Source organism: Cydia fagiglandana, chromosome 7, assembly GCF_963556715.1.
Source record: "Cydia fagiglandana chromosome 7, ilCydFagi1.1, whole genome shotgun sequence".
In the NCBI taxonomy this organism is placed as follows: domain Eukaryota; kingdom Metazoa; phylum Arthropoda; class Insecta; order Lepidoptera; family Tortricidae; genus Cydia; species Cydia fagiglandana.
In genome coordinates, this window is record NC_085938.1 from 6,144,656 (window position 1) to 6,171,587 (window position 26,932).

Below are 26,932 nucleotides of genomic sequence, written 5' to 3' on the forward strand. Positions count from 1 at the left end.
ATAGAGTAAATGTCATCTCATCTAATTGGATTTGAATTATTTTTGTTTAAATTTATTTTAATAAGGAAGGAAGGAAAATTCTCGTAATTAGATCATTTTATGTACGTCTCCGAGAATTCAAGAAGGACGTTATTTCTAAATCACTCCATTATCAACTCTCTTAATTAAATACTTACCTATATTTAATTGTAGAAAGTAAACTCAAAGAGAAAAATTAAACTCTTCAATAATTTCAACGTCGTTTAATTTCTAATCTGTATTTATTTAAATTTACATAGATCTGTTTAATTATTATTTACACATTTTAATTAATCCATCCATTAATACAAACTATAGGTACCTATTTATTCTAAATCAACATAGACAAATTAGATCAAACTTACTACTAGACATTAAATTAAATTTGATATCTCGTAGCAAGTTATGTGTTTTCCAGTATAATAATTTCATGGAACTAACATCAACACATAACCGAACATGGACTCAATCTTTTTAGAATTTTATAATAAATAATAAATAAATAAATAAATATTATAGGACATTTTTTACACAAATTGACTAAGCCCCACAGTAAGCTCAAGAAGGCTTGTGTTGTGGGTACTCAGACAACGATATATATAATATATAAATACTTAAATACATAGAAAACAACCATGACTCAGGAACAAATATCTGTATCATCATACAAATATATGCCCTTACCAGGATTCGAACCCGGGACCATCGGCTTCATAGGCAGGGTCACTACCCACTAGGCCAGACTGGTCGTCAAGATACATAGCTTGAAATGGAAAGTACCCAGAAAATATATTGCAGGTGCTGAAGTCGTAAAATGTCACATTGGATGAACCAGATTTATTTTACATTCATGTGTCTTGTTATTGCCCTTGCAACATTTTACAAGTAAGTAACTTCTATTTTATAATAGCCAGATTTTTACTTTTTTGCATTATGTTCTCTATTCTGACAATATTAAGACTATATTTAAAACACGCCGCTTTAAGATGGCTTCTAGTAATATTAAAATCAAATGTATAATATTATCTTTCAATCACAGATATAATGTATGCAATGCTATCCGAGAGCGCTATTTGACATTGTTTCTCGACAGATCACTATGTTGCCAATCCAGTGACCGAGAAAATGTTGAGCAAACTAAACAAGGTTGTTTATTTTAATATTAGTGCTTCACATGAATCTCATATTTTATGTTAACTACGTATTTACATATGACCGCCTTAGCGGACCCTATAACCTTGTTCTGCAGTGTTTGAAGAAAAAAGTCTACAAAGGATAATAAGTAATGCTCAAATTGCTCAACATTCTCGCTGGCCTACTGTTAAGTCACTTAAACTTAGTGTGATAATGCTATTATTCATTGCGTAGATGTCACTAAATTATGCCAATTCGGAGCATTGTTAAACTAAATTCCCTTTTGCTTTGGCCAGGAATACTTAATAGAGTCCACTTAATCCATCAGTCTTCGCTACCATTGTTCCAAAAATTTAAGATGGGTATTACGAAAACAAAGAGTGGCTTAGAACAGCCAAGAGAAACTGAGAAAGGCAGTTCACTTAAAATGAACATTTTTACGGCTGACTCTAAAATCTATTTACACAATTTTATTATTTAGATGAGACGTCTATTCATAATAGACTTCTTAAACACTTTGCACCAAGTCTAATGCAATCCTTCGAAAACTGTCATTCATAATACATACTGACTACTCGCCGTCACCTAACTAGTATATGTCTGACCATTTGTGAAGTTTTCAGCAAAAGGCATTGCCTGTCTGTTACGCACAGCCCTTTGGTGGTACAGTCGCCATCAGTTATATCGGAGTGGCCAAGATGTTCACTATATCTGAACACGCACTCTAACACCCTGACAATAGAGGCGTGTTCAGATATTTGTGAGCGCCTTAGCCGCTCCGATATATCTGCTGGCGATTGTACCCTTTTGGTTGAACACGGCACATCCACGCAACCTTGTCCAAGGTCGAATTATTGGTGGCGAACGTGACGGTCGGTCGACTACAAACTGTTTTGTGAAGCGCGTGGTATTTTTGTGTGATGCGTTTGACGAGCATTATTGACTTTTAGTAGTAAAGGTACTGAAAACCACAGACAACATCAGATTGTTTTATTCTGAACCAGATAAGACGAAAGCAGAGGACCCGCGCGAAATCGCCTTCTTTTATAATTGTAGTCTTCATTTTCTCCTTTGGATATTAACGTTATTTAATAGTTATTTGTTTTACGAGGGGGCAAAGTTGTTGTTTAACGATCGAGCCAATATTGATAGCCAAGCAAGTGAAAGATTCCAAAATTTAACCACGAGCGTAGCGAGTGGTTCGAAAAATGGAATCTTCAGCGTTGCGAGGGTTTCAAAGCTCGAGGGTTAAACAAAAATTGCCCCCGAGTGAAACACAAAAATTTTCACCACACCAAACAAATATTAAATGTAAAATATCAAAAAAATCAAACCAAATCAAATTCAAATGAATGTTATATTTATCATCCAAAATCATAATTTAAAAATCAATTCTACCCGAAAACTTAAGAAAACAACTCAAAATTTCCATTTGATTACTTTGCCTCACATGTGAATTACCTAATAGCAAAGTGCAACTTTGCTAACCGTTTTTGAAGTGCAAAGTAAGCCTTTCCGAGCCTGTGTGGTGAAAAATACTTTGACACAATTAGTTATATTATAATGTTTAAATGCTTCTAATTTAAACATTTGCATGAAATCTGTTTATCGCTCCTAATTTTTACCATAATCAAAACATCGAATCGAGTCAAATGGCTCTGAATATACATATACTATAAATATTTTCCATAGTGTCAATATCTAGAGTGCAAAATGGAGACGTTATTCTCGAGAAACGGCCGTCCCCTTTCCTCTTAAATTTAAAATTCAGTGATCATTGCAAAATGAGATTGTATTTTTAGCTCCCTTCATATTCCTACTCGAGCTGTAACTGTATTTTTTTACCATGTACCATTTTTTTTTAAATAAATGAATTTGTTCAGTTTTCGAACAAAGTAAAAACGGAATTCTGTCTTTAAAACCAATTGGTATCGTAATAAATTCGTGTACAGTCTAGTGTAAAAATATGGGTGCATATCATACTCAAATATGTCCCATAGCTTAACAGCTACACATACCTAAGTGTCAGAGAATTAATAACTATGGGACATATATTTAAGTAAGTTATATGCACCCATATTTTTACTCTTGACTGTGCATCATAATAGTATTTTATACAATCGTGATATAATAGACAGTTTTTCAGTCGAGTACCGTAAGATAAATAATTAATTTGAGCTATGGTTTTGTTTCGTCCTCTTGATCGCGGCGAGGTGTGATAGGTCAATTTCATTGTCATAGTTGACTAAACCGTATCGAAATGAATATTATAGTTGAGTTGGGAGCCCATACATTAAAAATACCCTATTGCAGTATTAGTATACGAAATCTCAATTCAAGAATTACAGTCGACGAGTAAAAAAAACGCGTTTATCGCACAAAACCACCACGCGATTTCAGTCAATGGAAGATCTGATAGACCTTTCGTAAATACGAACCATTATATTTATCACAATGTATCAACTATTATATGCTTGAAATGCGTAGTTTTCTATTCACTTAATAAAACCCTCTCCATCTATATATTTATTTACTAAATATTTATTCTATACTTTGGCCAGTGTGACCTATGACTAAGATTAAATACTTATTATAAATATCTGTTTGATATAAAACAAACTTGGAATTCTTAACGGAAGATAAATTCATGCTTTTGGATATGTTTTATGAGTTTGTACAAAATGAGAATCACAATCTGTATGGAGACCTTAGAATTGAATTTGTACTAAAATGAACGTGAAGATGACTACCGCATGTTGTACAGGAGCGGCGCGAACGCAGTTGGTATCCGCCATGAGCTGAAGATATTTGAATCTGAAACAAAAGTACATCATAAATCGCTCATTTTCTAAATATTTCCTGGCTCACTATGTTTTGTATTAAGTACGAGTATTACGTAAACCCATTATTTTCACCCCACTAATTGCCAACTCTTCAACCTTATTTTTGGGCGGCAGTAATTTTTTTTCTCTAGCCTACTTTGGAGTCCCACTGCTGGGCAAAGGCTTCCCCTCGTTTTCTCCACTCGACCCTTTCATCGGCATTTTCCCACCATTTGGGGTAGAATGCGTCCAAGTCGTCCCGCCATCTCCTATTTAATACGAAAATAACTGCCAACGTCCAGTTAAACAAGTGCGACGATAAATGAACTAGTAAGATGATAAGTTTTGGACTTACGTCCTATGTTTACAATATTTGTATCGAGTCTGTGGTTAAATGAAAATTTATAAAAAGGTGTCATTCGGGTCTACAAAATTAAGGGTTTGCACTCTAGTCTACTGACCCGCATGCAGTCCGGCAGCCTCCCGAAAACATTCAATATACGAACCACGTAAAAAAATATCACCCAATTTTCCAGGCCCTCCCAAATCAAGTCGAGTGGATAATGTAATCGAAATCTTGCAATAAGACGGATCGACTTGTGGAAAATCATTCATCAACATATTTCTAAGAGAAAATACTTCAGATTTTTAACAAGATTGCAAAAACAACCCCAGCGCTAAGTGGTTTCCATTTTAATTTATCAGAGTGGAGCTTGCCTGGAACTGGTCTTGGAACAATTCCACGTATTTCGTTTAAACTAACTTAGACGTGTTTTCTGTTTCATTGTTTAAAACAACGAAATTGTAATTGTATTACCTACAATAATTTCATTCAAAGTTTTTCAAAGTAGTTTTTCAGTACACAATTACAATATTATATTAAACGCAATGATATCCATGCAGTCTAGAACGCTTGTTCAACGCGTCTACCAATAACATAAACATTGTGAAAATTAAAGAAAAACACGTTTTACATTTTCGTAGCGCTTACTTACACAATATCATATCTGTATCCTTCGATGCTGTGTTGTATTCGGCATTGGGTGTAGAACTAGGTCATTAAACATGAAACTTGCAGTATTTTTTATATACATAATTATAAAAAGTATTTAATACAATATCTAAATATCTAATACGTTTAAAGAAGACTCCTAACAACTATGAATAGGTTCCGTAATCATTCCATATGGAAATTTCGCGAGAAAAAACGACGGCAAATCGTTAGTAGTAGTATTTTCTTACTTGAGTAAGATATGTGATATGCTTGCTTGGAGTATAATTTTGCTTTAAGGTATAACTCACCTTGGGCCCCATTTCGCACTCCTAACACGGAGGCCACCTCTGGCTGCTCCATGTCAAAGATGAGTTCCGCGCGCGCCGCATACAAGTTGTATATGCTGGCGATGCAGGTCAGGCGCAGGCTGCCGCGCTCGAACGCCTCGTTGCGCACCACAAAGGATACTTCTCCCACTGAGACCAGCCGGTTGTCCGGCCCCGTTCTTTCGAATACCGGCTTAGGATTTTCCTTAAATTAAAAAAAAATATATACTCGTATATGAGTCGCTTAACTTCAAACTCGGGTAAATCCATCTGTCAGATTACGCGATTTTGGTATTAGGAAAAGGTAATATGGTAGATATTTGCTTAGAGGGTCGAATGGATTTACCCGAGTTTGAAGTTAAGCGACACATGGCAAGATTCACTTTGGGTACACATGTGGTAAGGTTCTGAAATCTGTGTTACGCACAATTTTTTTCCTATGTCCTTCCCCGGGCCTCAAACTGTCTTAGTAACAAATTTCATCTTAATCGGTTCAGCGGTTTGACCACAAAGAGGTCACAGACAGACAGACTTACATTTGCATTTATAATATTATATATAATAATTATTATTACTTAGTAGGGATAAGAAGAAAAGGTATCCAATTTATAGAAGATATTAAAAAATAACACTATAAAATGGATGCTATTATAGGTCTGTAATTCTCGGTATCCTCTTTGCGGGTCACTAGATAAACAAACAAGAAACTGAAAATAAACGACCTTGAGAAAGAGGGTCGTGTTTCACTATAACGGCTCGGCCACGACATCGAGCGACTTGCGACGACGGGAGCGATAACCATAGGTCGGAGCGTGACACAGCGGTCGGACCTTTCGCTCCAACCTATGGTTATCGCTCCCGCCGTCGCAAGTCGCTCGATGTCGTGGCCGAGCCGTAATAGGTTAATACTCGTGGGTAGACACAAAATAAACTAGGCAGGTAATGTTTCTAACATGCGGGTCGTATAAATTTCAGGATCGCTCAGATAATAGTCACACGTCAACGGTTATAGTTACGATAACATGATGAACATATTCAATAAAATTTGTTTCAGTCTGGAAAATCCACTATGATCAATATTTGTTTGTAGTTGGAAACTTATATACAGGGCTTTAGCGGAGCGCCTTATAGATGCTACAATAGACCAGGGCTGGCCAGTATTTTGCTCAACGCATTAGCATTGCCATACAACGTGCTGGCAATGCGGCCAGCCTTCTGGGCACACTGCTCATCGGCAGTGACTTGGGGGACGTTTTTTTATTTATAGGCTCTTTATTTAGTTTAGAGATAGTTTGTGTTATTATTTTTAAGCTAATTTAATGTTTTATAATTTAATAGTGTTGTAATAAATACTTATATACAAACCTTTGGAGGTCGCCGGATCTCCTCCTTATGCAGGTTAATGTAAGACTCATCCAGATACTGGATGTTGCCCTCGTCGTGGAATATGTTGAAGTTTTCATCCTCAGCCTGCTCTGTCGTCGTCGTCTCCGGCTTCGGCGGCAAATCCCATTTGAACCACTCCGGTAACTCGTGTACTAGGGAGTCCAAGTCAATCTGGAACAAAATGACCTGGATTATACTCTATATCTTTAGGTATTTAAATAAAAGTAAACAAACAATTTGTATATTTTGGGTAGTTCTAACATTTTTTGGCTAACCAACCAAATACAAAACCTCATGGATCTGTCATTGAACGACCTGACTTTAACCTGCAAATAATTGATCGTGTAATGTTTTCTTCTACCCTCAACTGGCTTAAGGAGCCATTTGAGGGTAGAATTTGTTTACTTTTATTCAAATATCTAAAGATGCAGAGTATAGATCTTTAAACTTTCATAAGTAATTTTGAATGTCTCCACTCTGGATATTAACATTATGGAAAATATTTTGACACAACTTGTTATATATCAACCACAGCTATGCCCCTACGTTTGATTTTACTACTTTTAATACAGAATTACAGAATTCTATGTCATTCTGGAATTCCGTAATATAGGGTAGGTACAATATTGGTATTATGGATCACAGCTGTCCTTCCGAGAAATCGTTGGCAAGCTTTCTAGTCGAACTAGTAAGAATAGTACCTTTAAGAGCCAACAGGAGTGGTCATTTCTCCATACAAACGTACTCCTCGTTTTCCTCCATGGTTTTTGAAGCTAGAGCAATGATTTTTTCAACACAGATTAACATTGTCAATATCTGTGTCGGACCGTTTTGCTTTTTTTGATATTTTTGTTTTTTAAGGCGCTAGAGCCCTTCAAAAATGGCCAAAATGGCCTAATTGACTATGCCGCAATGAGAGGCGTGGCATTCAAAACTGATATCAATTAGCCAAAAAAGCAAAACGGTCCGACACAGATAATTTCATAATCATTTAGATTTCCAAATTTGGTTACGATTGGTTAAGTTTTGGAGGAGGAAACAGAGGAGTACGAAACCTCGATTTATGAGATTTTTACGCAGGATTTTTCGCCTTGTCCTTATCGCACTACTTTTAGGTGCCGCTTCCGTTAGCGAGACGGGTATATTTACCTAAAATATTTAAAACTCAGCTCCTGTTTCGTCTTAACACATCACGCAAAATAGACATAATGAAGTCTAAGGTGGAAACTACAAAAATGGATTTTAAATGTTTATTAAATAAAATCAGTAGACATTTTATTAAATTATTTAGTAAATGGTGCTTGTTAAAAATATGAGTAGGTAGATTTTCATAAATAAGTAGTTGAAAACAATTTATTATGCTTTTCTAATAAGATTTCAAACTTTTTACTTATTAAAATAGGTTGCGCGTGTCCTTGTAGTTGTACAATGTAATAATAAAAACTGGTCAAGTGCGAGTTCGGACTCGCGTTTCAAGGGTTCCGTACATCACACAATTTTCAACAATTTTTTTTTGTACATGAAACGTGACGTGAGTGAAACGTCTTGAATACCCGAATGGGTCAACTTCCGCTTTCTACAACTTCCGCAAGTGTTTTAAAATCGAAGGCCGAAGAGAGATAATACCTACAGGGTGGCCAAAAAATAAGTGCATTCCCGTAGCCGGGGAGGTTTTCGGATTATACTGAGCTTTACAACTTTTACTATGGGACCAACCCCGAAATCGCGAAAAAAAATGTATTCTCCCATTGAAAACGGACCAGCCAAAATGTATGAAACAGCCAAATCTTTCCTCGCAATTTCGGGGTTACACTTAGTTAATTTTTTGGCCAACCTGTATAGTGCTTTTTAAAACACTTAACAATAGTAACCTAATCAATCAGTACTACACTTTTACCAATGCGGCTGTGTGCCAGATACAGCCTATAGTCACACCAATAAAAGTCTGCAGCGGATTTGATAGCCCACGCAGTGTAAGTGTTATTAATACGTCATAATTTCATAGAAGTTTGACGTTTAATATGACACTTGCACTGCGTGGGCTATCAAAATGGCTGCAGACTTTTTACGGTCTAACTATAGTCGCATTTTTTGTCGTCATTCCGACTCACGCTTGAAATAAGCTTCAAGCGTGAGTCGGAATGGCACGCCTCTTCGGGACGCTTCGAGCTTTAAATATTATGTAATCTTAATACCATTCCAATTAGCTGACCAAGGGCGGGTTTAAATTCAGCAAGCTGTACCCGCACCTTTTTCATTACTTACACAATTTGTTGCACAATGTTTAGATTAATACTTACCTACTTACTCCTTATACCTAAGATGGACTAATTACCTACCTAACCTTTATACACTATACCTAAGAACTTATGTAAAAAGTAATGAAATAAACGCATTTGTATTTGTATTTGTATTTGTATAATTTCATAGAAGTTTGACGTTTAATATGACACTTGCACTGCGTGGGCTATCAAAATCGCTGCAGACTTTTTACGGTCTAACTATAGTCGCATTTTTTGTCGTCATTCCGACTCACGCTTGAAATTAGCTTCAAGCGTGAGTCGGAATGGCACGCCTCTTCGGGACGCTTCGAGCCTTCGGCCTTATGCGGATATCGGCCTAGGGCCTTCGCAATAACTGTCTACATCACTTTTCACTTAAACCATTGCAGCTGTGTCCCTAAAAAACCTAAACCGCATTTTTGTTCTTAAATCCGACTCACGCTTGACTGTAGATTTCTAATGGGTTTTCCTGTCATCTTTAGGTAAAGGACTATTTTGTGTATATTTTTCAGAATTTTAGACCCTGTGGTTTCGGAGATAGAGGGGGGGAATGGTCATTTTTTGTCTATTTTCTTGAATAACTTCTAAACTTTTTATCGCAAATTGATAAAAAAAATATATTTGATATTCTCACAATGAGCTCTTTCGTTTGATATGTAACACGATATAGTTTGCAAAACTTTGTTTTTAAATTTTATCTTTTACCCCTCAAAAGTAGCCCTTATGTTTAAAATTCATTTTCTCAAACATGCAATGAAATATTGATGTTATGTTCCTTATAATAGGCTGCGAAGTATGACGTTTCAGGTGCGGCTAGGACAAAAGGTATTTAATGGAATTTCATACAAATCTTGCAGGCCTAGGCCGGCAAAGTCCTCTTTTTTAATTTTCATTTCACAGATATTTGTGACACAGCATCGTGGCATTCATCCATAAAAAAAAACTAGAGGCAGTATTGGCTTTATGGTTCGTAATGACACTGCCACTACGCCTATAAAAAAAAAAACAATGTTTGCTATAATTTGCAGTTTTATTTGTATAAAATCAACATGAACTTAATAAATAATACATTATTAACCAAATTTTATAATTTTAAATTATAAATTTAACTACACAAATAAAAACATTTAAACTATTTCATCTAAACGTCGCTAACGTTTAAACGTCGCTAACGTAAAAAGGTCTACTCAAACACGCGTAGTTATTTTTTTTAAATTGTGATGGAGGTAAAGGTAAAGTTGAAAAATTTTCATTCTGTTTTATTGGATTTATGGTGCGTTGTTGATTTTTTTACTTTAATATGAGTTCCGACGAAATAATGAAATTAATTGTAATCGTAGGTGTTGGAATTGGCAGCGTAAGCAGAATTAATTTTAAATAACTTGCTGCCTCCGCCGCCAAGTCAAAGACGAAGTATGTATATGGTTGCTTATGGCAATTTTATTATTTGATAAACTAAGAAAAATGGCTTACAGTTTATTAGAAACAGTTTTGTGGCATATTTTAAATGAATGTAACTACAAATTCGTCAACACTGTGGAAATTATACTTATTTACTCCATGCATAAAGCAACGATGTATGTGAAACATGATATCAATATGAAAGACTATGTAAACTTATGTGACGAAAACGACAGTCAGACGGATACAAGGCGAAAAATCAAAGATACATGAAAATATACGGGTAGTAAAAATACACGACTCGTGTAAAACATACGCGTGATAATGATATAGGTACGTGTTGGTTATATTTTGGATGTAGTTTACTTTTAGTTTTTTCTATAAATAAAACATGGGTTTCGTGACTTTAACAAGAGCAGTGGTGGTGCTATGCCCGGGGCGGAACCCAGATTGGAAAGGGTTAAAAAGGTTATGTCTATTGAGATGAGAAGAGAGACGTCTATTAGCAAAGTGTTCAATTATCTTGGAAAGGACTGGTAAGATGGAAATAGGTCGATATTGGGAAAACGAGGAAGGATTAGATACTTTAGGAAGTGGAATTATGTGAGCATTTTTCCAGCACGAGGGAAAGACACCAGAGGAGAAAGAAAAATTTATTATATGCGACAGTACAGGAGCAATTGAGTCCGCCACGAGCATAAGCATATCCAAGCTCAGATTATCATCACCGACGGCTTTAGTTTTAATAGACTTGAGAATTGAGATAACTTCTTGTGAGGTAATGGGACTAAAATCAAAAAGAGAAATATCTGGGAGTGGAGAATTGGCTAAAAGGGCCAAAGAACTTTGCTTGACGGTCGGATCAAGGCAAACAGGGGAGGCGCTGAAATATTGATTAAGAGCGTTAAGATCTAGAGTACCGATAGCATTAGGTTTGGGCTTGCCAACACCGAGTGATTTTAAAAAACTCCAAAGTTTAGTGGGAGGACATTCGTCAATAGAACGTATTCGTTAATGAGTAGGTAATCACAATTTTATATTTAATTGAAATATCCGCCAGTACTCAATGGGAATAAATATAGTCTATAACGTTGATTTCTGATAATTGATTTACCCTTTTTATAAAGCCGAGATGGGGAAAATTACCATACAATTATAAACTTATATACCTACTTACCTGAATTAGAAATATAAATATTGTAAATAGGCTGGAGAGCGATCTCGGATAGATAAAGGGTTCGTAAAGCTTATCTAGTTTATACAGAGCTGCTTTGTGATTAATGGACTGCCCACGCAGCGAGCAAAAACAACAGCCACGTCAAAGTGGAGTAACTGGCATTGTTCGCTTGGACCCGTGTCTGTGTCCGCTGCCACTTTAACAAGCTTTTAATGCGGATCGCATTTCAGCCGCTGCTTTGAAATACGTTTTCGAATCGACAGAATCAGACCCAGAAAACAGATAAATATAAACAGGGCAGATTGGGTAAATGAAACGACGGTGCGTAAACCATGAAGAAACTACCTATTCATACTGTAATTCCTCGCGCAAAATGACCCATGTTTCATTTAGTACTTAAATAGCTAGTACCTAGCTTTATCTCATAAAGCTATATAAAGTGAATTTTAAGACGTAGGTAATACACTCGTAAACTAATTGTAAGTAAGTATGATTGAACCGCTGTTGATGACCTACGCTAGTTTCGTATTTGTAAATATACTCGTATATATATCATTGATAAGTATTCGTTAATTTCGTTACTTATTTTAGATGCATTTATTTCGTTTTATGTTATATTATTCTATTTTGTAGATGATGGTCCCTACCTAATAATGTATTCTCTCAATAAATAGGCTGCGGGCTTTCTACTTTACGCCGAAACAATCCGAAGTATTAACATAGCGAACATGACAAAGTAAACAGAAGGAGTCGATAACGCTAAAACAGTAATTCAATAATAAGTAGGTACATTAAATATTTGCTTAAAGGGAATGAAATCTTCTAATAATTAGTGATGTGCCTTGCCCGGGAACATTTTTTAATTCAGCACGTCCTTTCTTGTATTGACACAATCTTATGTTTATTGTAGGTAGACGAAATAATGCATCAAAATAAGCATTAATTCCAAGAATCCTGGAAACACGAAGAGCTTCCCAGAATTATTCCTGGACATGGAAATACATCCTTTCAGCACTACCAAAGATGGGTAGGCTTCAAGGCCAAGGTTATAACGGCGGCCGTTATAGTAACGTCGACCACGTTAATATTAAATATCGTCTCGCGTTGGTTTATACATAGGTATTGGCAATTCTCTCCTTGAAGCGAACTATTATTAATGAGTAGGTAATCACAATTTTATAAGAATATGAATCTTTCGTCAAGCCATTAAGAGTAAAAAGGAGACCGAAATATATAGTTACTTCATCTATATCTATATCTCTATACCAAAGTTCAACGAAATCTGTTCAGCGGCTTAAGCGTGAAGAGGTAACAGACAGACAGACAGACACACTTACTGGGCATTTTCCGCAATGACAACCATTGTGCCGACAGACACACTTTCGCCTTTATAATATTAGTATAGTGCGTCAAGCAAATCTTGTCAGTAGCAATGTAAAGCAAACTAAAGTAGGGCAACACTCAAAGAGTAGTATTGCGCTAAGAAAAGCAGCAATGTACAATGTACATCGAACCAAAACTTTTTTGTCCGCTGAGCGCACCTTGTCACGTACGTCAATTCAAATTGTCACTCGCGGATTCTCTATTGAAAATGTTTGAAATTGTTATTAATACGTATGGACGGACAATTTAAAAGCGGTGTGTGATATTGATAAAAATGATTAACTAATTTGAAGATCTCAAAATAAAATTGTAAGTGGACTATGCCATTAAACAAGAATGTATGAATAAAATCATTGCTTCAGCAGGTAGATGTCATACTGGATTTTCATATTTTATTAGATTTCTCAGTTGGCACTGTAGGCATTGTAGGCACCTTAGCTTTAATTAAGCACAGTCTTATTTAATATATTGGTATTTAATGGTGACACAGCAGAAATATCTCTTGAAATAGAATCGATTCAGAATGTAAACATTGTAAAAACCATTTGTAAACAAACAAGATGATGGCTGTCATTCGCGATCCACATTCCACAGATAAAACACAGATGACACGCGATTTTCGAATTATTCGAACACAGTGTTGCTAACCCGCGATTTTTCAAATTTGCCGCCGTTTGCTACTGACAAGATTTGCTTGACCCAGTATATGTAGTATGGATATATACTGTATAGAATGGATAGGTACTGTATATGTATGAGCGATATACAAACACACAATAAATATTTCCCTCTCTTTTATTTAGATGGCAGAAAATTATGTAAACTGACGAAATTATACTTTCCAGCGTTACAAATATGTAGTATGTACTCGTATCTAATAATTCTTCTTAAGCACCTACTAGTAGTTGTTTTCTACGCTGCAACTTCTGCGTGTTTAGGTAAATGTTAGAATTTTAAACGCAATTACAGCTACTTAGAACTAAGAACTCTACTTAGTGACACATTTTACTAAGTAGCTTCCATTTCAGCGTACTCTGCTCAAAGCTTGTGCAGGTCGTTAAAACACCGTACCTACTTCGGAACTCACGCTATCTTCGCAGTTTTTGCCAATATTCACTTCGCGAAAACGGTTTCTAGTCATTAAACATTGTTTACAACGGCGTAAGGGTCAATCTCAAGTGCTGCTCATATAAAAAAAAAATAAGAAGATATTATGTTATGTAATAAGCATAAATATTTGTATAGATGGATATCTGGGGCGCAGCCGCGGTAGTACAAGAAACGCGCTAGAGCCAGTGATCAATCTCGACTATCCTGTGGTTCCGCCTTCGGCCTCGCAATTCAAATGCGTTCGGGGGCTTTGAGCCTTTGGCCTTTGTAGGACTTTGAACATCACCGTTAGGCCGTCGAACTGTAAACTACAATTTTTTAACACACCTCCAGGTCGGGCTCCAGACTCAAATGCCACGTTAGACGCTGGATACTTTTTGGACATGTGAAAACCCTGCCGCGAGTTATTTAATAACTATCTACTAATAAATTAAAAACAGAAAATGATAAAAGGATTTCGTGGTTCGCATAAACTTACACAAAAATCGGACTCCTGTAAAGCCATGAACAAACTGTCATGGTCGGATACAAAAAGGTGACAAACAACATACATTCTTTACTCCCATGATTACAAATCGTAAACTACATTCAAGATAAAAAGGAGCGGAAAGGAGAAATCTCCTCAATTCTTTGGAAACTATTTTACTATCAAGGTCGTGGAGGCGTGGCGGCTACTGCTGGACAGATTGCACTGATATACGAGATGCTGACGGTATCTCGCACTCATAAATATCTGTAAACGACCATATTTGAAAAGTTGTGATCATTTTTATCTTGAGGCTCCGTCGATTTATTTCCGTAGGTATTTTCCTGCAACCCCCTGGATTTTTTGTTTATTAAATTTTTTATAGTTATTTATAGCGTTATTAAATAACTACACTACAAGCCTTAAGGGTCTCCCCTAATATATCGACGCGCATTCGGCAAAAGCCGATAGGAAAAAGCTTTATATCCACGCAATAAGAGCGAAAAACCGGTCGACGCGTCCGGCGTCGTCGGCCGTCGCGAGCCGAGCCAAACGACGACTTTTTCGCTCTTATTGCGCGGACATAAAGCTTTTTCCTATCGTCTTTTGCCGAATGCGCGTCGATATATTAGGGGAGACCCTAATTAGCTACATATTAGTTGTTTTTCTTAATCTGTAATTTCGACTTATGTATTTGTAAGAAAGAAATAAATTAAAGGAATAAACATTTGGGCGTTGGATACAGGATTTCGTAATATTTAACACCTATTTCTTGACTACTCATTGCTGCAATAATATTTTTCAGATCCCGGTTATTATGTATATAAGGGTGATGTCAATGCAAATTGTCTTATTTCTAAAATAAATTTAAATCTAAATTTTTAAGTTTAAATCTATCTCTTATTTACTGCCCCATTTGAGGTGTGATCCTCCACAGCCGGACCACCTCGTCCGATTGCGCTCAGTTTTTAATGGCGAAATGTACCTCTAATGTACTTCATGTACCTCGTCGGAAATTGAACGTACCTCTGTAGTTTGGCAGATATATGCGTTTAAAAGGGGTCCGGCTGGGGAGTAAAATCTGCAGCCGGACCACGCCTGGATCCGATCATATCTGTTATTTTGAGATATAATTTAAATATCAGATGAATGTACCTGTTACGTACCTCCGAAGAAATCGTTTTTTTATTTAAAAAATGGTCTCATAAATGAATTTTCATACATTTCATTTTTTGAGTATACGCGTAAGCGCCTGTCAAAAAATAATAGCAACATAGTAGAAAACAAATGTATTCAATTCGGGCAAGTCGTCTAACGCGTCAACTAGATACAAATGTGGGTGGTTATAGGGAGTGTTTTAAACCGACACGAGTTGCGAATTACCTTTTCGCACGTGTATTGTACAACGTTTTACAGTACACAGTTGAAATTCGCAGAGATGTTGCCGCTATAACAACAAATACTAAAAAATAATAAAATAAATATTAACGTGGGGCTCCCATGCAACATGCAACAAACGTGATTTACTTTGCCTCTTTGTGCGTAATTTATAAATAAATATTAAGTATACGGACATTCTTATAGTAGACCGGCCAGCGAAAGAAAAGTGTTCTAGAAATCGATTTCCGCTCATGTCGTCCGGGATACGGGTGAATATGGTATCAATGCATTCAGTGTAATGCCTTGAACCCAAATATATGAGATGACAAGCGCGAAAGTGGTGGGGATAATTGCTGTGACGTCATAAAGTCGGCAGTACAAATATATAACGTACTGTAACATTTTCAATACTTGGTCTAACAAATTATTAAAAAACGTTCAAAAATTTCACAAACCACAGTTGACTTCGAACTGCTATAAATTGAAAATGGCTGAATGGATTAGTCCAAAAAATACATACCAAATGACTGTGAATATCCTTTACATAATGTTAAAAAAATGATTAACCAGATATATCAAAAAATAAGAAAAGTATATCAAGTTGGAAAAAAAGTGTAGGTCTCACAGTGTTTTATAGAAGCCAAAAAAGTGACATCCTCATTATATTGCAAATTACTGAAGTTTAGATCATTACAAATGCGAGACTAAAATTCCCGCGTGTCCAATTTGCGTAGTTTTTGTGTAATAATTTTTTGAAAATCGTGTTTTAGGCACCCGGATATAAAGAAAAACTTTAAAAAAATTGCAAATCGTTTTATGAACTTTCCGTTGTTTAGTATTATTGGATAAACCGTTTGAAGACGCAAATTTAGAGGCAATTGTGACGGGTACGTATCACAATGTCTAAAATTAAAAACACTAACGTTAAATAACCTACGTTCAAAATACCTAAAATCTAAATACCTTATGGTGTTTTGACTTAAATTCAAAATATCTAAAGTTTAAAAGGGTGCATATTATAATGTCTAAAATTAAAACTACTAATGTAAATTTCCCTACGTCCAAAATCATTAAAATCTAAATACCTAATGATTAAATACCAAAAGCTAAAAATGACTAATGGTATGTTTGTTCAGCGTAACCTATTTGGCAGCAATCATTTTCAATGAATGTTTAATTTGCAGAATACTTCAGTTTGCATAGTATACAACTCACCACATATAATATTTGCAAGTCCGAATCTTAAGTAGACTAATAATTGTTACCGTGGTCGATTTTTGTAAACCTAAAACAAACAAATCCGATTCGGAGCACCCCACTATCCACGTGGTCTTGTCTGTCCTACCCCTAGAGTGTATGTCAAAAGCCGGAGGCGCGGAGGGGAAGCAGCCCTCGCCCGCCGTAGCAAAGCGCAGAGCACAATGGGAGCCGCAGCGGCTGAGGCTGGTCGCCGAAGGCGACCAGCAAGCCGAAGCTGCGAAGGCTCCCATTAGTGCCTGCGCTTTGATACGCAAGGGCGAAAGGGCTGCTTTGCCTGCAGCGCCGGAGCAGATGCGGAGTTCGAAGAAATGACGGCGCGTCGGAGCCATCCAGAGATTCAATATCAAGTCGAACTGCGCATCTGCTCCGGCGCTGCGGGCAAAGCAGCCCTTTCGCCCTTGCGTATCAAAGCGCAGGCACTAATGGGAGCCTTCACAGCTTCGGCTTGCTGGTCGCCTTCGGCGACCAGCCTCAGCCGCTGCGGCTCCCATTGGGCTCTGCGCTTTGCTACGGCGGGCGAGGGCTGCTTCCCCTCCGCGCCTCCGGCTTTTGACATACACTCTAGGGGTAGGACAGATAAGACCACGTGGATAGTGGGGTGCTAGCTAGCTAGCAAATGAATCATTTTAGGTATTTTGACCATAGGGTATTTCAAATGTTGGTGTATCAAATTTAGGTGACATATCTTTTGGTATTTCAAACATTAGATATTTAGACCAATAGGTATTTTAAGCTTAGGTATTTCGTAGGTAGGTGTTACTTGCTTAGGTATTTAAAATCATTTGGTATTTAGATTTTAGGTATTTTGAACGTAGGTTATTTAACGTTAGTGTTTTTAATTTTAGACATTGTGATACGTACCCATTGTGACATCTCTAGGTATATTGGTTACAAAGATATTAATGAATTTATTGTTTTTGGTTTTTATTTTTTTTCTTCCATGTTCCGCCGTAGTAGGAGCCCATATTTGTATGACAGCTTCATTTATACGTCTTCTATCTACACTATTTTTTACAAGACCTAATTCCGTGGAAGATTGAATTTAAAGCCAATTATAATTTTCGGTCAGGGCTGCCACTACCAATATCCGGGTTCAGCCGGATATAATATTAACGCTGTATACACAGTATAGCACTTTTATGGGTGGTAAAAACAAACTTTAATATGTTAATAAAAACCTACACATATGAAATAATAAGTTTTTTTAAGATTTAGTAATTTATTAGCTATAGATAACTTACAAATTCTTCCTCTTTATAATTAGGGTAGATAATATTTACATTTTGGTTGTTAGCTGTATGACAGTCAACTACAAAGAGACGTATACACTTTTGGACCTCATTACCATGCAGTAAGGTGAAACTCTGCTGTATATATCTGTTTTTAGTCGGGTCATCATTTTCTACTTCGAGGCTCTCTGCCCCATCTTGCACCTCGTAATAACTGTCGTCTGGACAGAACTCAGATGTTGGTGTTGGGGTTTCTTCCTGAGATTCCTGTGCCTGTGGTGATTGCGGTGCTTTCAATAAAGCTACTGCGGCAGATGGTAGGGGACGTTTTTAATATATTTTATTCTCTGTGACATCTATTGTTCGGAAATTACTGGATCTGATGAGACTAGTGCTCTGTGAAACAAATCAGACATTGTTTTTATCCTATCCGATTTCCGAGTATGGTGTTCTCGATCGTGACGCCAATATTTGTTCCGTGACTCTGCTGCTTGCTCGGAAAGCATACCAACTGGAACAGACGAGTTTCGAATGATTGCACCGCCATGGGCCAAAATTTTATGTATGGTGACTGTCATAGGACACCATTTGTAAGTATTGACATATTTTTGGACTAGTTCTTTACAAAAATTGCCAAACTTCTCTGCGTCTATTGGAAGACCACTCGACAATACAACTAGAACTGTGCGGGGATCGTCCAGAAGCCACTTCTCTAAGCCAAGGATGTTTGCAAATGCTTCACGATGTTTGTCAGACAAAACTGTTCTCGCGGTATTGCCGTCATTAGTAGTGCCACTATTGAAACGTACTGCCCTAAATTTAAATTCCAATTATTAAATGTTTAAAAATTAAATTAAATAAAGTTAGGGTCAAGTACGAGTTGGAGTTGCACATTGAGGACCCGTGTCATCGTACACTGTATGACATGGTAAAATTTTTTTAGACCCTTCGTGTGCGAACCCGACTCTCACTTGCCTGATAGGTACTTACTAAATCAGTTCTCGAAGCAGTGGGATCACATTTTCTTCCATATGAAGTCGAAACCAGATATCCCCAAGAAAATGGCGTATAAATAAAAATACCGAAGTGCCAACCCTAGCGGCCGGATAACCCGGATATAGTGTTTCGATGATTACTTGAATGTTTCACGGAATTAGGTCTTGTAAAAAATAGGGTGGATAGAAGACATATAAATGAAGCTGTCATACAAATATGGGCTCCTACTACGGCGGAATATGGAAGAAAAAAAATGAAAACCAAAAACATTAAATTCATTAATATCTTTATAACCAATATACTTAGAGAAGTCACAATTGCCACTAAATTTGCGTCTTTGAATGGTTTATCCAATAGCACTAAACAACGGAAAGTTTACAAAATAATTTGCAAATTATTAACGTTTTTCGTAAAATCCGGGGGCCTAAAACACGATCTTCAAAAATTTATTACACAAAAACTATGCAAATGACTAAAATGAAATGAAAAAGACTATGCTAATGAAAATGAAAAAGACTACTAACTAAACTCGTGTCGGTTTAAAACACTCCCTATAACCACCCACATTTGTATCTAGTTGACGCGTTAGACGACTTGCCCGAATTGAATACATTTGTTTTCTACTATGTTGCTATTATTTTTTGACAGGCGCTTACGCGTATACTGAAAAAATGAAATGTATGAAAATTCATTTATGAGACCATTTTTTGAATAAAAAAACGATTTCTTCGGAGGTACGTAACAGGTACATTCATCTGATATTTAAATTATATCTCAAAATAACAGATATGATCGGATCCAGGCGTGGTCCGGCTGCAGATTTTACTCCCCAGCCGGACCCCTTTTAAACGCATATATCTGCCAAACTACAGAGGTACGTTCAATTTCCGACGAGGTACATGAAGTACATTAGAGGTACATTTCGCCATTAAAAACTGAGCGCAATCGGACGAGGTGGTCCGGCTGTGGAGGATCACACCCATTTGAGTGCCATACCCTATATTGCAGCACATCAGCACTTACTTCAAGTGGAGCGTTAGATCAGCCCGATCAACTTTAGTCGGTAAACTATAAGTGCTAAACCCATAACTCTCGAGGATCGCTTTCATGCAACTATGTTGGCTTAGTAGAACATACTCATCGGGGATGAAAATTGCAAACCTTGTGCATTGTCTGAATTGCTATTTAAGTGCGCCGCTGCACTGTCACATAAAGGGATCTCGTGGATACTCGTATTTTCGTCGTAGATGTATACTGTGTTTGTAAGCTATTGTTCTATATTGGCAAATGTACTATACAAGAGTGGTGCTTCAGACTAAACCCGAGGTACTCGTAATTCTTGAGGTAACTTGCCCATTCATATATTTCGCCTTCGTTCATTCAGCATTTTTGATTCCCACACTGAGCAATATATAGGTACAGTCACCTGCAATAATATATTACACAACGATGGCCGCAAAAATATCTGACTCGATCTTATTTGTAGAGCCTTAACAGCGTGTCACATATTATCGCGGTCTTCGAAGAGTAACATATTATTGCAGGTAAAAGTTTTCATATTGTTTCGATATTATACAACATTTATATCACTTGCAGTGCATTTCACGTGCTACAATCAGCGCGACCAATCGTATCATATCAATATCAAAACCTTAACATAGTTTAAAATGATAATACCGCTCAGTGTCACTGTTGGATCAATTCTGAAGTTCTGAACTAATTTATTGTCAGTTGTCTAAAAGCATTGTTTAAACTTATCCTGAACGGTAAAGTTATACAATAAAGCAGCGTTGCTTTGAAAACTTTATTTAATAATAATATAACGGGTTCCAGCAGGCGTTCTACATGACATTAAAGCTCTCCAAAGGGCCTCTACGTGTTCTATATCTAAAGACCGGGATTTATAGGCCCGTGAAATCTAAGGAGACACACATAATATAAATAAACGCGAAACGGTTAAGGTCCTTTTCTAGGGATCAAACTTTATAGTTCATAAGTAATACAAGAAGTAGATATAACTTAAAATTCCACTTGAAATTGCAGCTAAAACACGACTCGGTTTCATTCAAGTTTAAATACGGAAATGGAATATTTACCGAAGACCACTTTAGTGCCCGATCTATATCCATCTATAATTCCCACTGGTCTCTCGCAAATAAATGTTTGGGAGTCGGATGCCTTAATCGTGAAGATGAATGAGCTCAGGCTTTGCAACCGTACGTACAAGAATTGAGTAGGTAAAGGAGATTGCCGTTCCATGTATGGAAGCCATGGCCTTTGAATACGCGGTAAACTGTTTATATATTATGAAATTAAGTGCGGCTCATGTTTTAACAAATAATTAAAATTCGTCGCGGAAAATCGAGTTCTAAGTTCGTGATTTTCGGGTTACAGGTATTTTGAAGGACTGTAAATATATTTGAGCTTGTTTAAATTTGACGAATATAGGTACCTAATAAGCATCCTGTTAGGTTAATATATGTTCGTAGTTATTGGCACGAGCGACAAATGACGCCTAGCAGAATTTTGAACAACCGCGCCAGAATAAAAGCGTGTAAATAGGTTTCTGTACTATGTATATTTATGTATAGAATTGGCATAATGGTTAGGTATTTTCATATACCTACATACCTAATAATTTCGATAAGTCAATAAAAAAACTTCAAAAAGATATTCGGCAATTTGATTGCAAATTTTTTGAAGCGAGACGAAAGTTTATTCCAATAAATTATACGTCATGGAAGTTCGTTAACTTTTTTTCAATCGCGCACGTCATTTTGTTTAAGAAAAGCAATTTATCTGCGGGCAGCTATTAGACTAGACATAAAAATTCAAAATCGCTCTCCTTCCTGATTCGACTGGCAAATCATATTACTTTTTGGCAACCGGGTTTTTTATCCTAATTAGACCCCGCTGAATCCGAATTTGCCGGTTGCTCGATCGAAATCTTGACCGGAAGTGAGATATTTGACATTAAAGATCCCTTTTTTTAGTTTTTCGTAAATAACTCTTAAACGGAGGCGCATAGCAAAAAATGTTCTATTACATAAGTAATCTGCATAAAATTGCCTACAAGAAAGATTCAGTACAATTTTTCGTTAGGATCAATATTCAAAGAGATATTAACGCGGGAAATTTAATTATAATCACTTCGAAGGTCCCTTTTTTTAGTTTTTCGTAAATAATTCATAAACGGCGGCCAATATCAAAAAATGTTGTTAAACGATAATAATCTACATAAAATTTTTAACAAAACAGATTCAGTACACTTTTCGCAGGGATCAATATTTAAAAAGATATAAAGAGGGAAAGTTCTAGTATAATGAATTCTAAGTTTCCTTGTTTTTATTTATTCGTTAATAATTTGAAAAGTATGACTCATAGCAAAAAAAATCTTATACCTAAATAATAAACATAAAATTTCCTACAAGAGACATGTAGAACATTTTCCGCTAGGATCAATATTTAAAAAGACAAAGCAGCGGGTAAGTTAATTATAAATAATTTTAAAGTCCCTTTTTAGTTATTTGTAAATAACTCGTGAACGGTGTCCCATAACAAAATAGGTTTTTAAGAATAAATAATCTACATAAAATTTCCTCCAAAAAACATTTTGAACACTTTTCTCTAGGATCAATATTTAAAGCGATATTAATGGAAGAAAGTTAATTACAATCAGTTCACAGGTCACTTGTTATTAGTTTTTCGTAAATAACTCGTAAACGGTGGCCCTTTGCAAAATAATATTCTACATAAATATGAAACATAAAATTGTCCACAAAAAAGGTTCTGTACACTTTTTCCCTACGATCAATATTTAAAGAGGTATTAAAGGGTGTAAGTTAATTATAATCAATTTCCAGGTCCACATTTTTAGGTTTTCGTAAATGACTCGTAAAATAAGGCTCATAGCAAAATAAGTCCTTTATGTTCTTGTAAATAAAAAATCGGCATAAAATTTTCTATGAAAAAAAACATAATGAACACTTTTCTCTGGGATAAATATTTGAAACGATATTAAAGAAAGAAAGTTCATTACGATCAATTCACATGTCACTTCTTTTTAGTTTATAGGGTTCCGTACCTCAAAAGGAAAAAAACCGGCCAAGCGCGAGTCGGACTCGCGTTGCAAGGGTTCCGTACATTACCCAAATTTCAACAACGTATTTTTTATATATGAAACGCGAGTGAATTGCCATTAAAAACCCGTAGGGGTCGGTTCAAAAACTAAGTAATGTGCGACTCGCGCTTGACTGCATATTTCTAATAGGTCCTGACATCTATAGGTAAACCCAGTACTTTCGGAGATAAAGCCCCCCCCCCACAGCCAAACAACGACCATTCCCCCTCCCCATTTATCCGTTTACGAGTCATTTACGAAAACCTGAAAATAGGGACTTGGAAATTAATTATTATTGATTATTGAACTTACCCCCTTTAATACCTCTTTAAATATTGATCGTAGCGAAAAAGTGTACAGAACCTTTTTTGTGGACAATTTTACGTTTAATATTTATGTAGAATATTATTTTGCAAAGGGCCACCGTTTACGAGTTATTTACGAAAAACTAATAACAAGTGACCTGTGAACTGATTGTAATTAACTTTCTTCCATTAATATCGCTTTAAATATTGATCCTAGAGAAAAGTGTTCAAAATGTTTTTTGGAGGAAATTTTATGTAGATTATTTATTCTTAAAAACCTATTTTGTTATGGGACACCGTTCACGAGTTATTTACAAATAACTAAAAAGGGACTTTAAAATTATTTATAATTAACTTACCCGCTGCTTTGTCTTTTTAAATATTGATCCTAGCGAAAAGTGTTCTACATGTCTCTTGTAGGGAATTTTATGTTTATTATTTAGATATAAGATTTTTTTTGCTATGAGTCATACTTTTCAAATTATTAACGAATAAATAAAAACAAGGAAACTTAGAATTCATTATACTAGAACTTTCCCTTTTTATTATCTTTTTAAATATTGATCCTTGCGAAAAGTGTACTGAATCTGTTTTGTTAAAAATTTTGTGTAGATTATTATCGTTTAACAACATTTTTTGATATTGGCCGCCGTTTATGAGTTATTTACGAAAAACTAAAAAAAGGGACCTTCGAAGTGATTATAATTAAATTTCCCGCGTTAATATCTCTTTGAATATTGATCCTAGCGAAAAATTGTACTGAATCTTTCTTGTAGGCAATTTTATGCAGATTACTTATGTAATAGAAAATTTTTTGCTATGCGCCTCCGTTTAAGAGTTATTTACGAAAAACTAAAAAAAGGGACCTTTAATGTCAAATATCTCACTTCCGGTCAAGATTTCGATCGAGCAACCGGCAAATTCGGATTTAGCGGGGTCTAATTAGGTTAAAAAACCCGGTTGCCAAAAAGTAATATGCTTTGCCAGTCGAAATCGTTTTGATGAAAAATATGACCAGTCTATATCGGCCATCCCGACTCGAGAGGATGTTTATTTCGCTTTTCCGAATAAATTTGGTTTAAGTCGGCCTTAATTCATCGAAGCTTTACTGTTTTAATTACGAAAGCATTAGATTTTAGCTAAAGTAATTATGTTTGCGAAGATTCTTCAATCAAATCACAAATTAAATTAAATTAATTTCTACGAGATGCTTTCCTGAGTCATTCTTGCGTAAAAAATTGACGCATCAGGATTAAATTGGAAACGTACTGGCTCGCCTACACGGAACTGATTCTGTTCGAACGTGACGCGTAGCTAATTAGAATTAATTCTGATTTGATTGTTTCTAGCTGAATTCAGGCGCTGTTCGTTATTTTATTATTAAAATATTATAATTTCCTGTTTTCAAATAAGTTTGCAACTTTTACGAGTAAGTAAATCTTAATTTCTAATATGTATTATGTTATAATTTCGAACAGATTTTTAAACGAAATAGGCTTAATCACGCAAGGTTATTTATTGTAGTTATTGTAGGACCACGACGTTTTGGACGTATTGTTATATTCTTTACCAAAGTAACACTCACACAATAACGCCCGGAATCCCTATTATATGTTGCTAATTAAGTACAATACATACCTACATATTGCAACTAGCAATAGCATGCATTCAGGGAAATAGTAGGAATAACTATGATAATGGTATAAATAAGAGAATATAGTAGGTACCTATAGTAGGCAGATGCCTAGGCAAATGGATGTGTTGCGTCCCATATTGTATCAGTGATGTCCTGATGTCATAACTCACCCATTCACGACTCTATTTGGCACATAGTAAATAGAATACGGCAAAATGGATTCGGGGTTTTGTATGTTTTTCAGGTCACGTATTTTTTGTGAATAACTGTTTTGTCACACGTTGAAGTAAGTATATAGGTAGTCTAAAATAATTGTGTCATGTCAAATTAAGCTACATTCATGTATGTTATAAGAATATGTACATAATCATGCCAAGTTGATGTCGTGTCGCGTGAAGGGGAGTCAATACAGCTGTTAATGATTAGTACCTAAGTAATCAAATCATTCATCACTCTCGCACCCATTCCTACTCGTAACTGTAAGCGAAATACGCGAGCTAAGGGCGATACGCGATAAGCAAGATAATCTATGTATTTTCTAATTCGCGATTAGGTATATATATATTAATGGCAGATACGGCATTTTCATTGTACTTATTTGTATGATCATTTCGTAATTCTTTGAATTGAATTAATTTCTAATAATTAGCGTAGATTTATTATTACTTTCATTTATAAAAACAATTTAAAGTCCTGCTTATTTCTTACTTGTAGCATGTATGTAATTAACTAATTTGCCAATATGCAATGTTTTAAAAAACTAATTAAACTTATAAAGTCAGGCAACTCGTAGTCAAATCAAACATTAAATGAAAAAAAAAAGTCTAGGTATTAAGAGTTTTTTACCTATTAAGGTAAAAAACTCTTAGATTTCATGTTGATTGATTACTAATCAATGGATGGCTTCTTTGTACGAAAACATCAATAAGAAATAAACTAGAAATACTGCGGTAATCCGCTTGATAGTTGACACTAGTTGGCTTTCCCGAAGATAACAAGATTAGCCTCGAATCAACTTGATGTTCCAGCTATCGACTGGGACAAATACTTAGTTATTGGTTTGCTTTATTAGTTAAATATGACTTGATTTAATAAGTACAGCGGCTATTGGATAAATATTTAGGTAAACTTATGTAGCAAAAAATATAAATTTACAATACAATACAAATACTCTTTATTGCACACCTCATTACAGAAAACAATACAAATAATACAGTAAGAAGAAGTTAAACAACAGGCTGTCTTACCACTAAAAAGCAATCTCTTCCAGACAACCTTTAGGTAGCGGAAATTAATAAATTTATGTCATGTCAGTATTGTCAGTAGGTGTTTCATATTCAATATAAGAATTTTAGCACAGAATAACACAATACAAAACAGTATAACATACAAATAAAAATAAAATAAGATACATATACATAAAAATAAACGTAAATATGCCAGCTATAGGGAATAGGGAGCAGGTAAAAGTATTACGGAGCAGAATTTAAATATTGTTCGATTGGTT

The 26,932-nt window shown here is 35.7% G+C and overlaps 1 protein-coding gene across 1 annotated transcript in view; it reads right to left on the reverse strand.

The window, feature by feature from the left end:
* Window positions 1-227: 227 nt before the first annotated feature.
* Window positions 228-26,932, reverse strand: part of LOC134665790 (uncharacterized) — a 115,103-nt gene continuing 88,398 nt past the window's right edge. The window contains exons 6-8 of the mRNA XM_063522775.1: window positions 6,660-6,851; window positions 5,277-5,499; window positions 228-3,966 (exon numbers count right to left, since the gene is read on the reverse strand). Coding sequence (XP_063378845.1) covers window positions 3,899-3,966; window positions 5,277-5,499; window positions 6,660-6,851 — 483 coding nt within the window. The 3' untranslated portion in view covers window positions 228-3,898. The remainder of the gene's footprint in view (window positions 3,967-5,276; window positions 5,500-6,659; window positions 6,852-26,932) is intronic.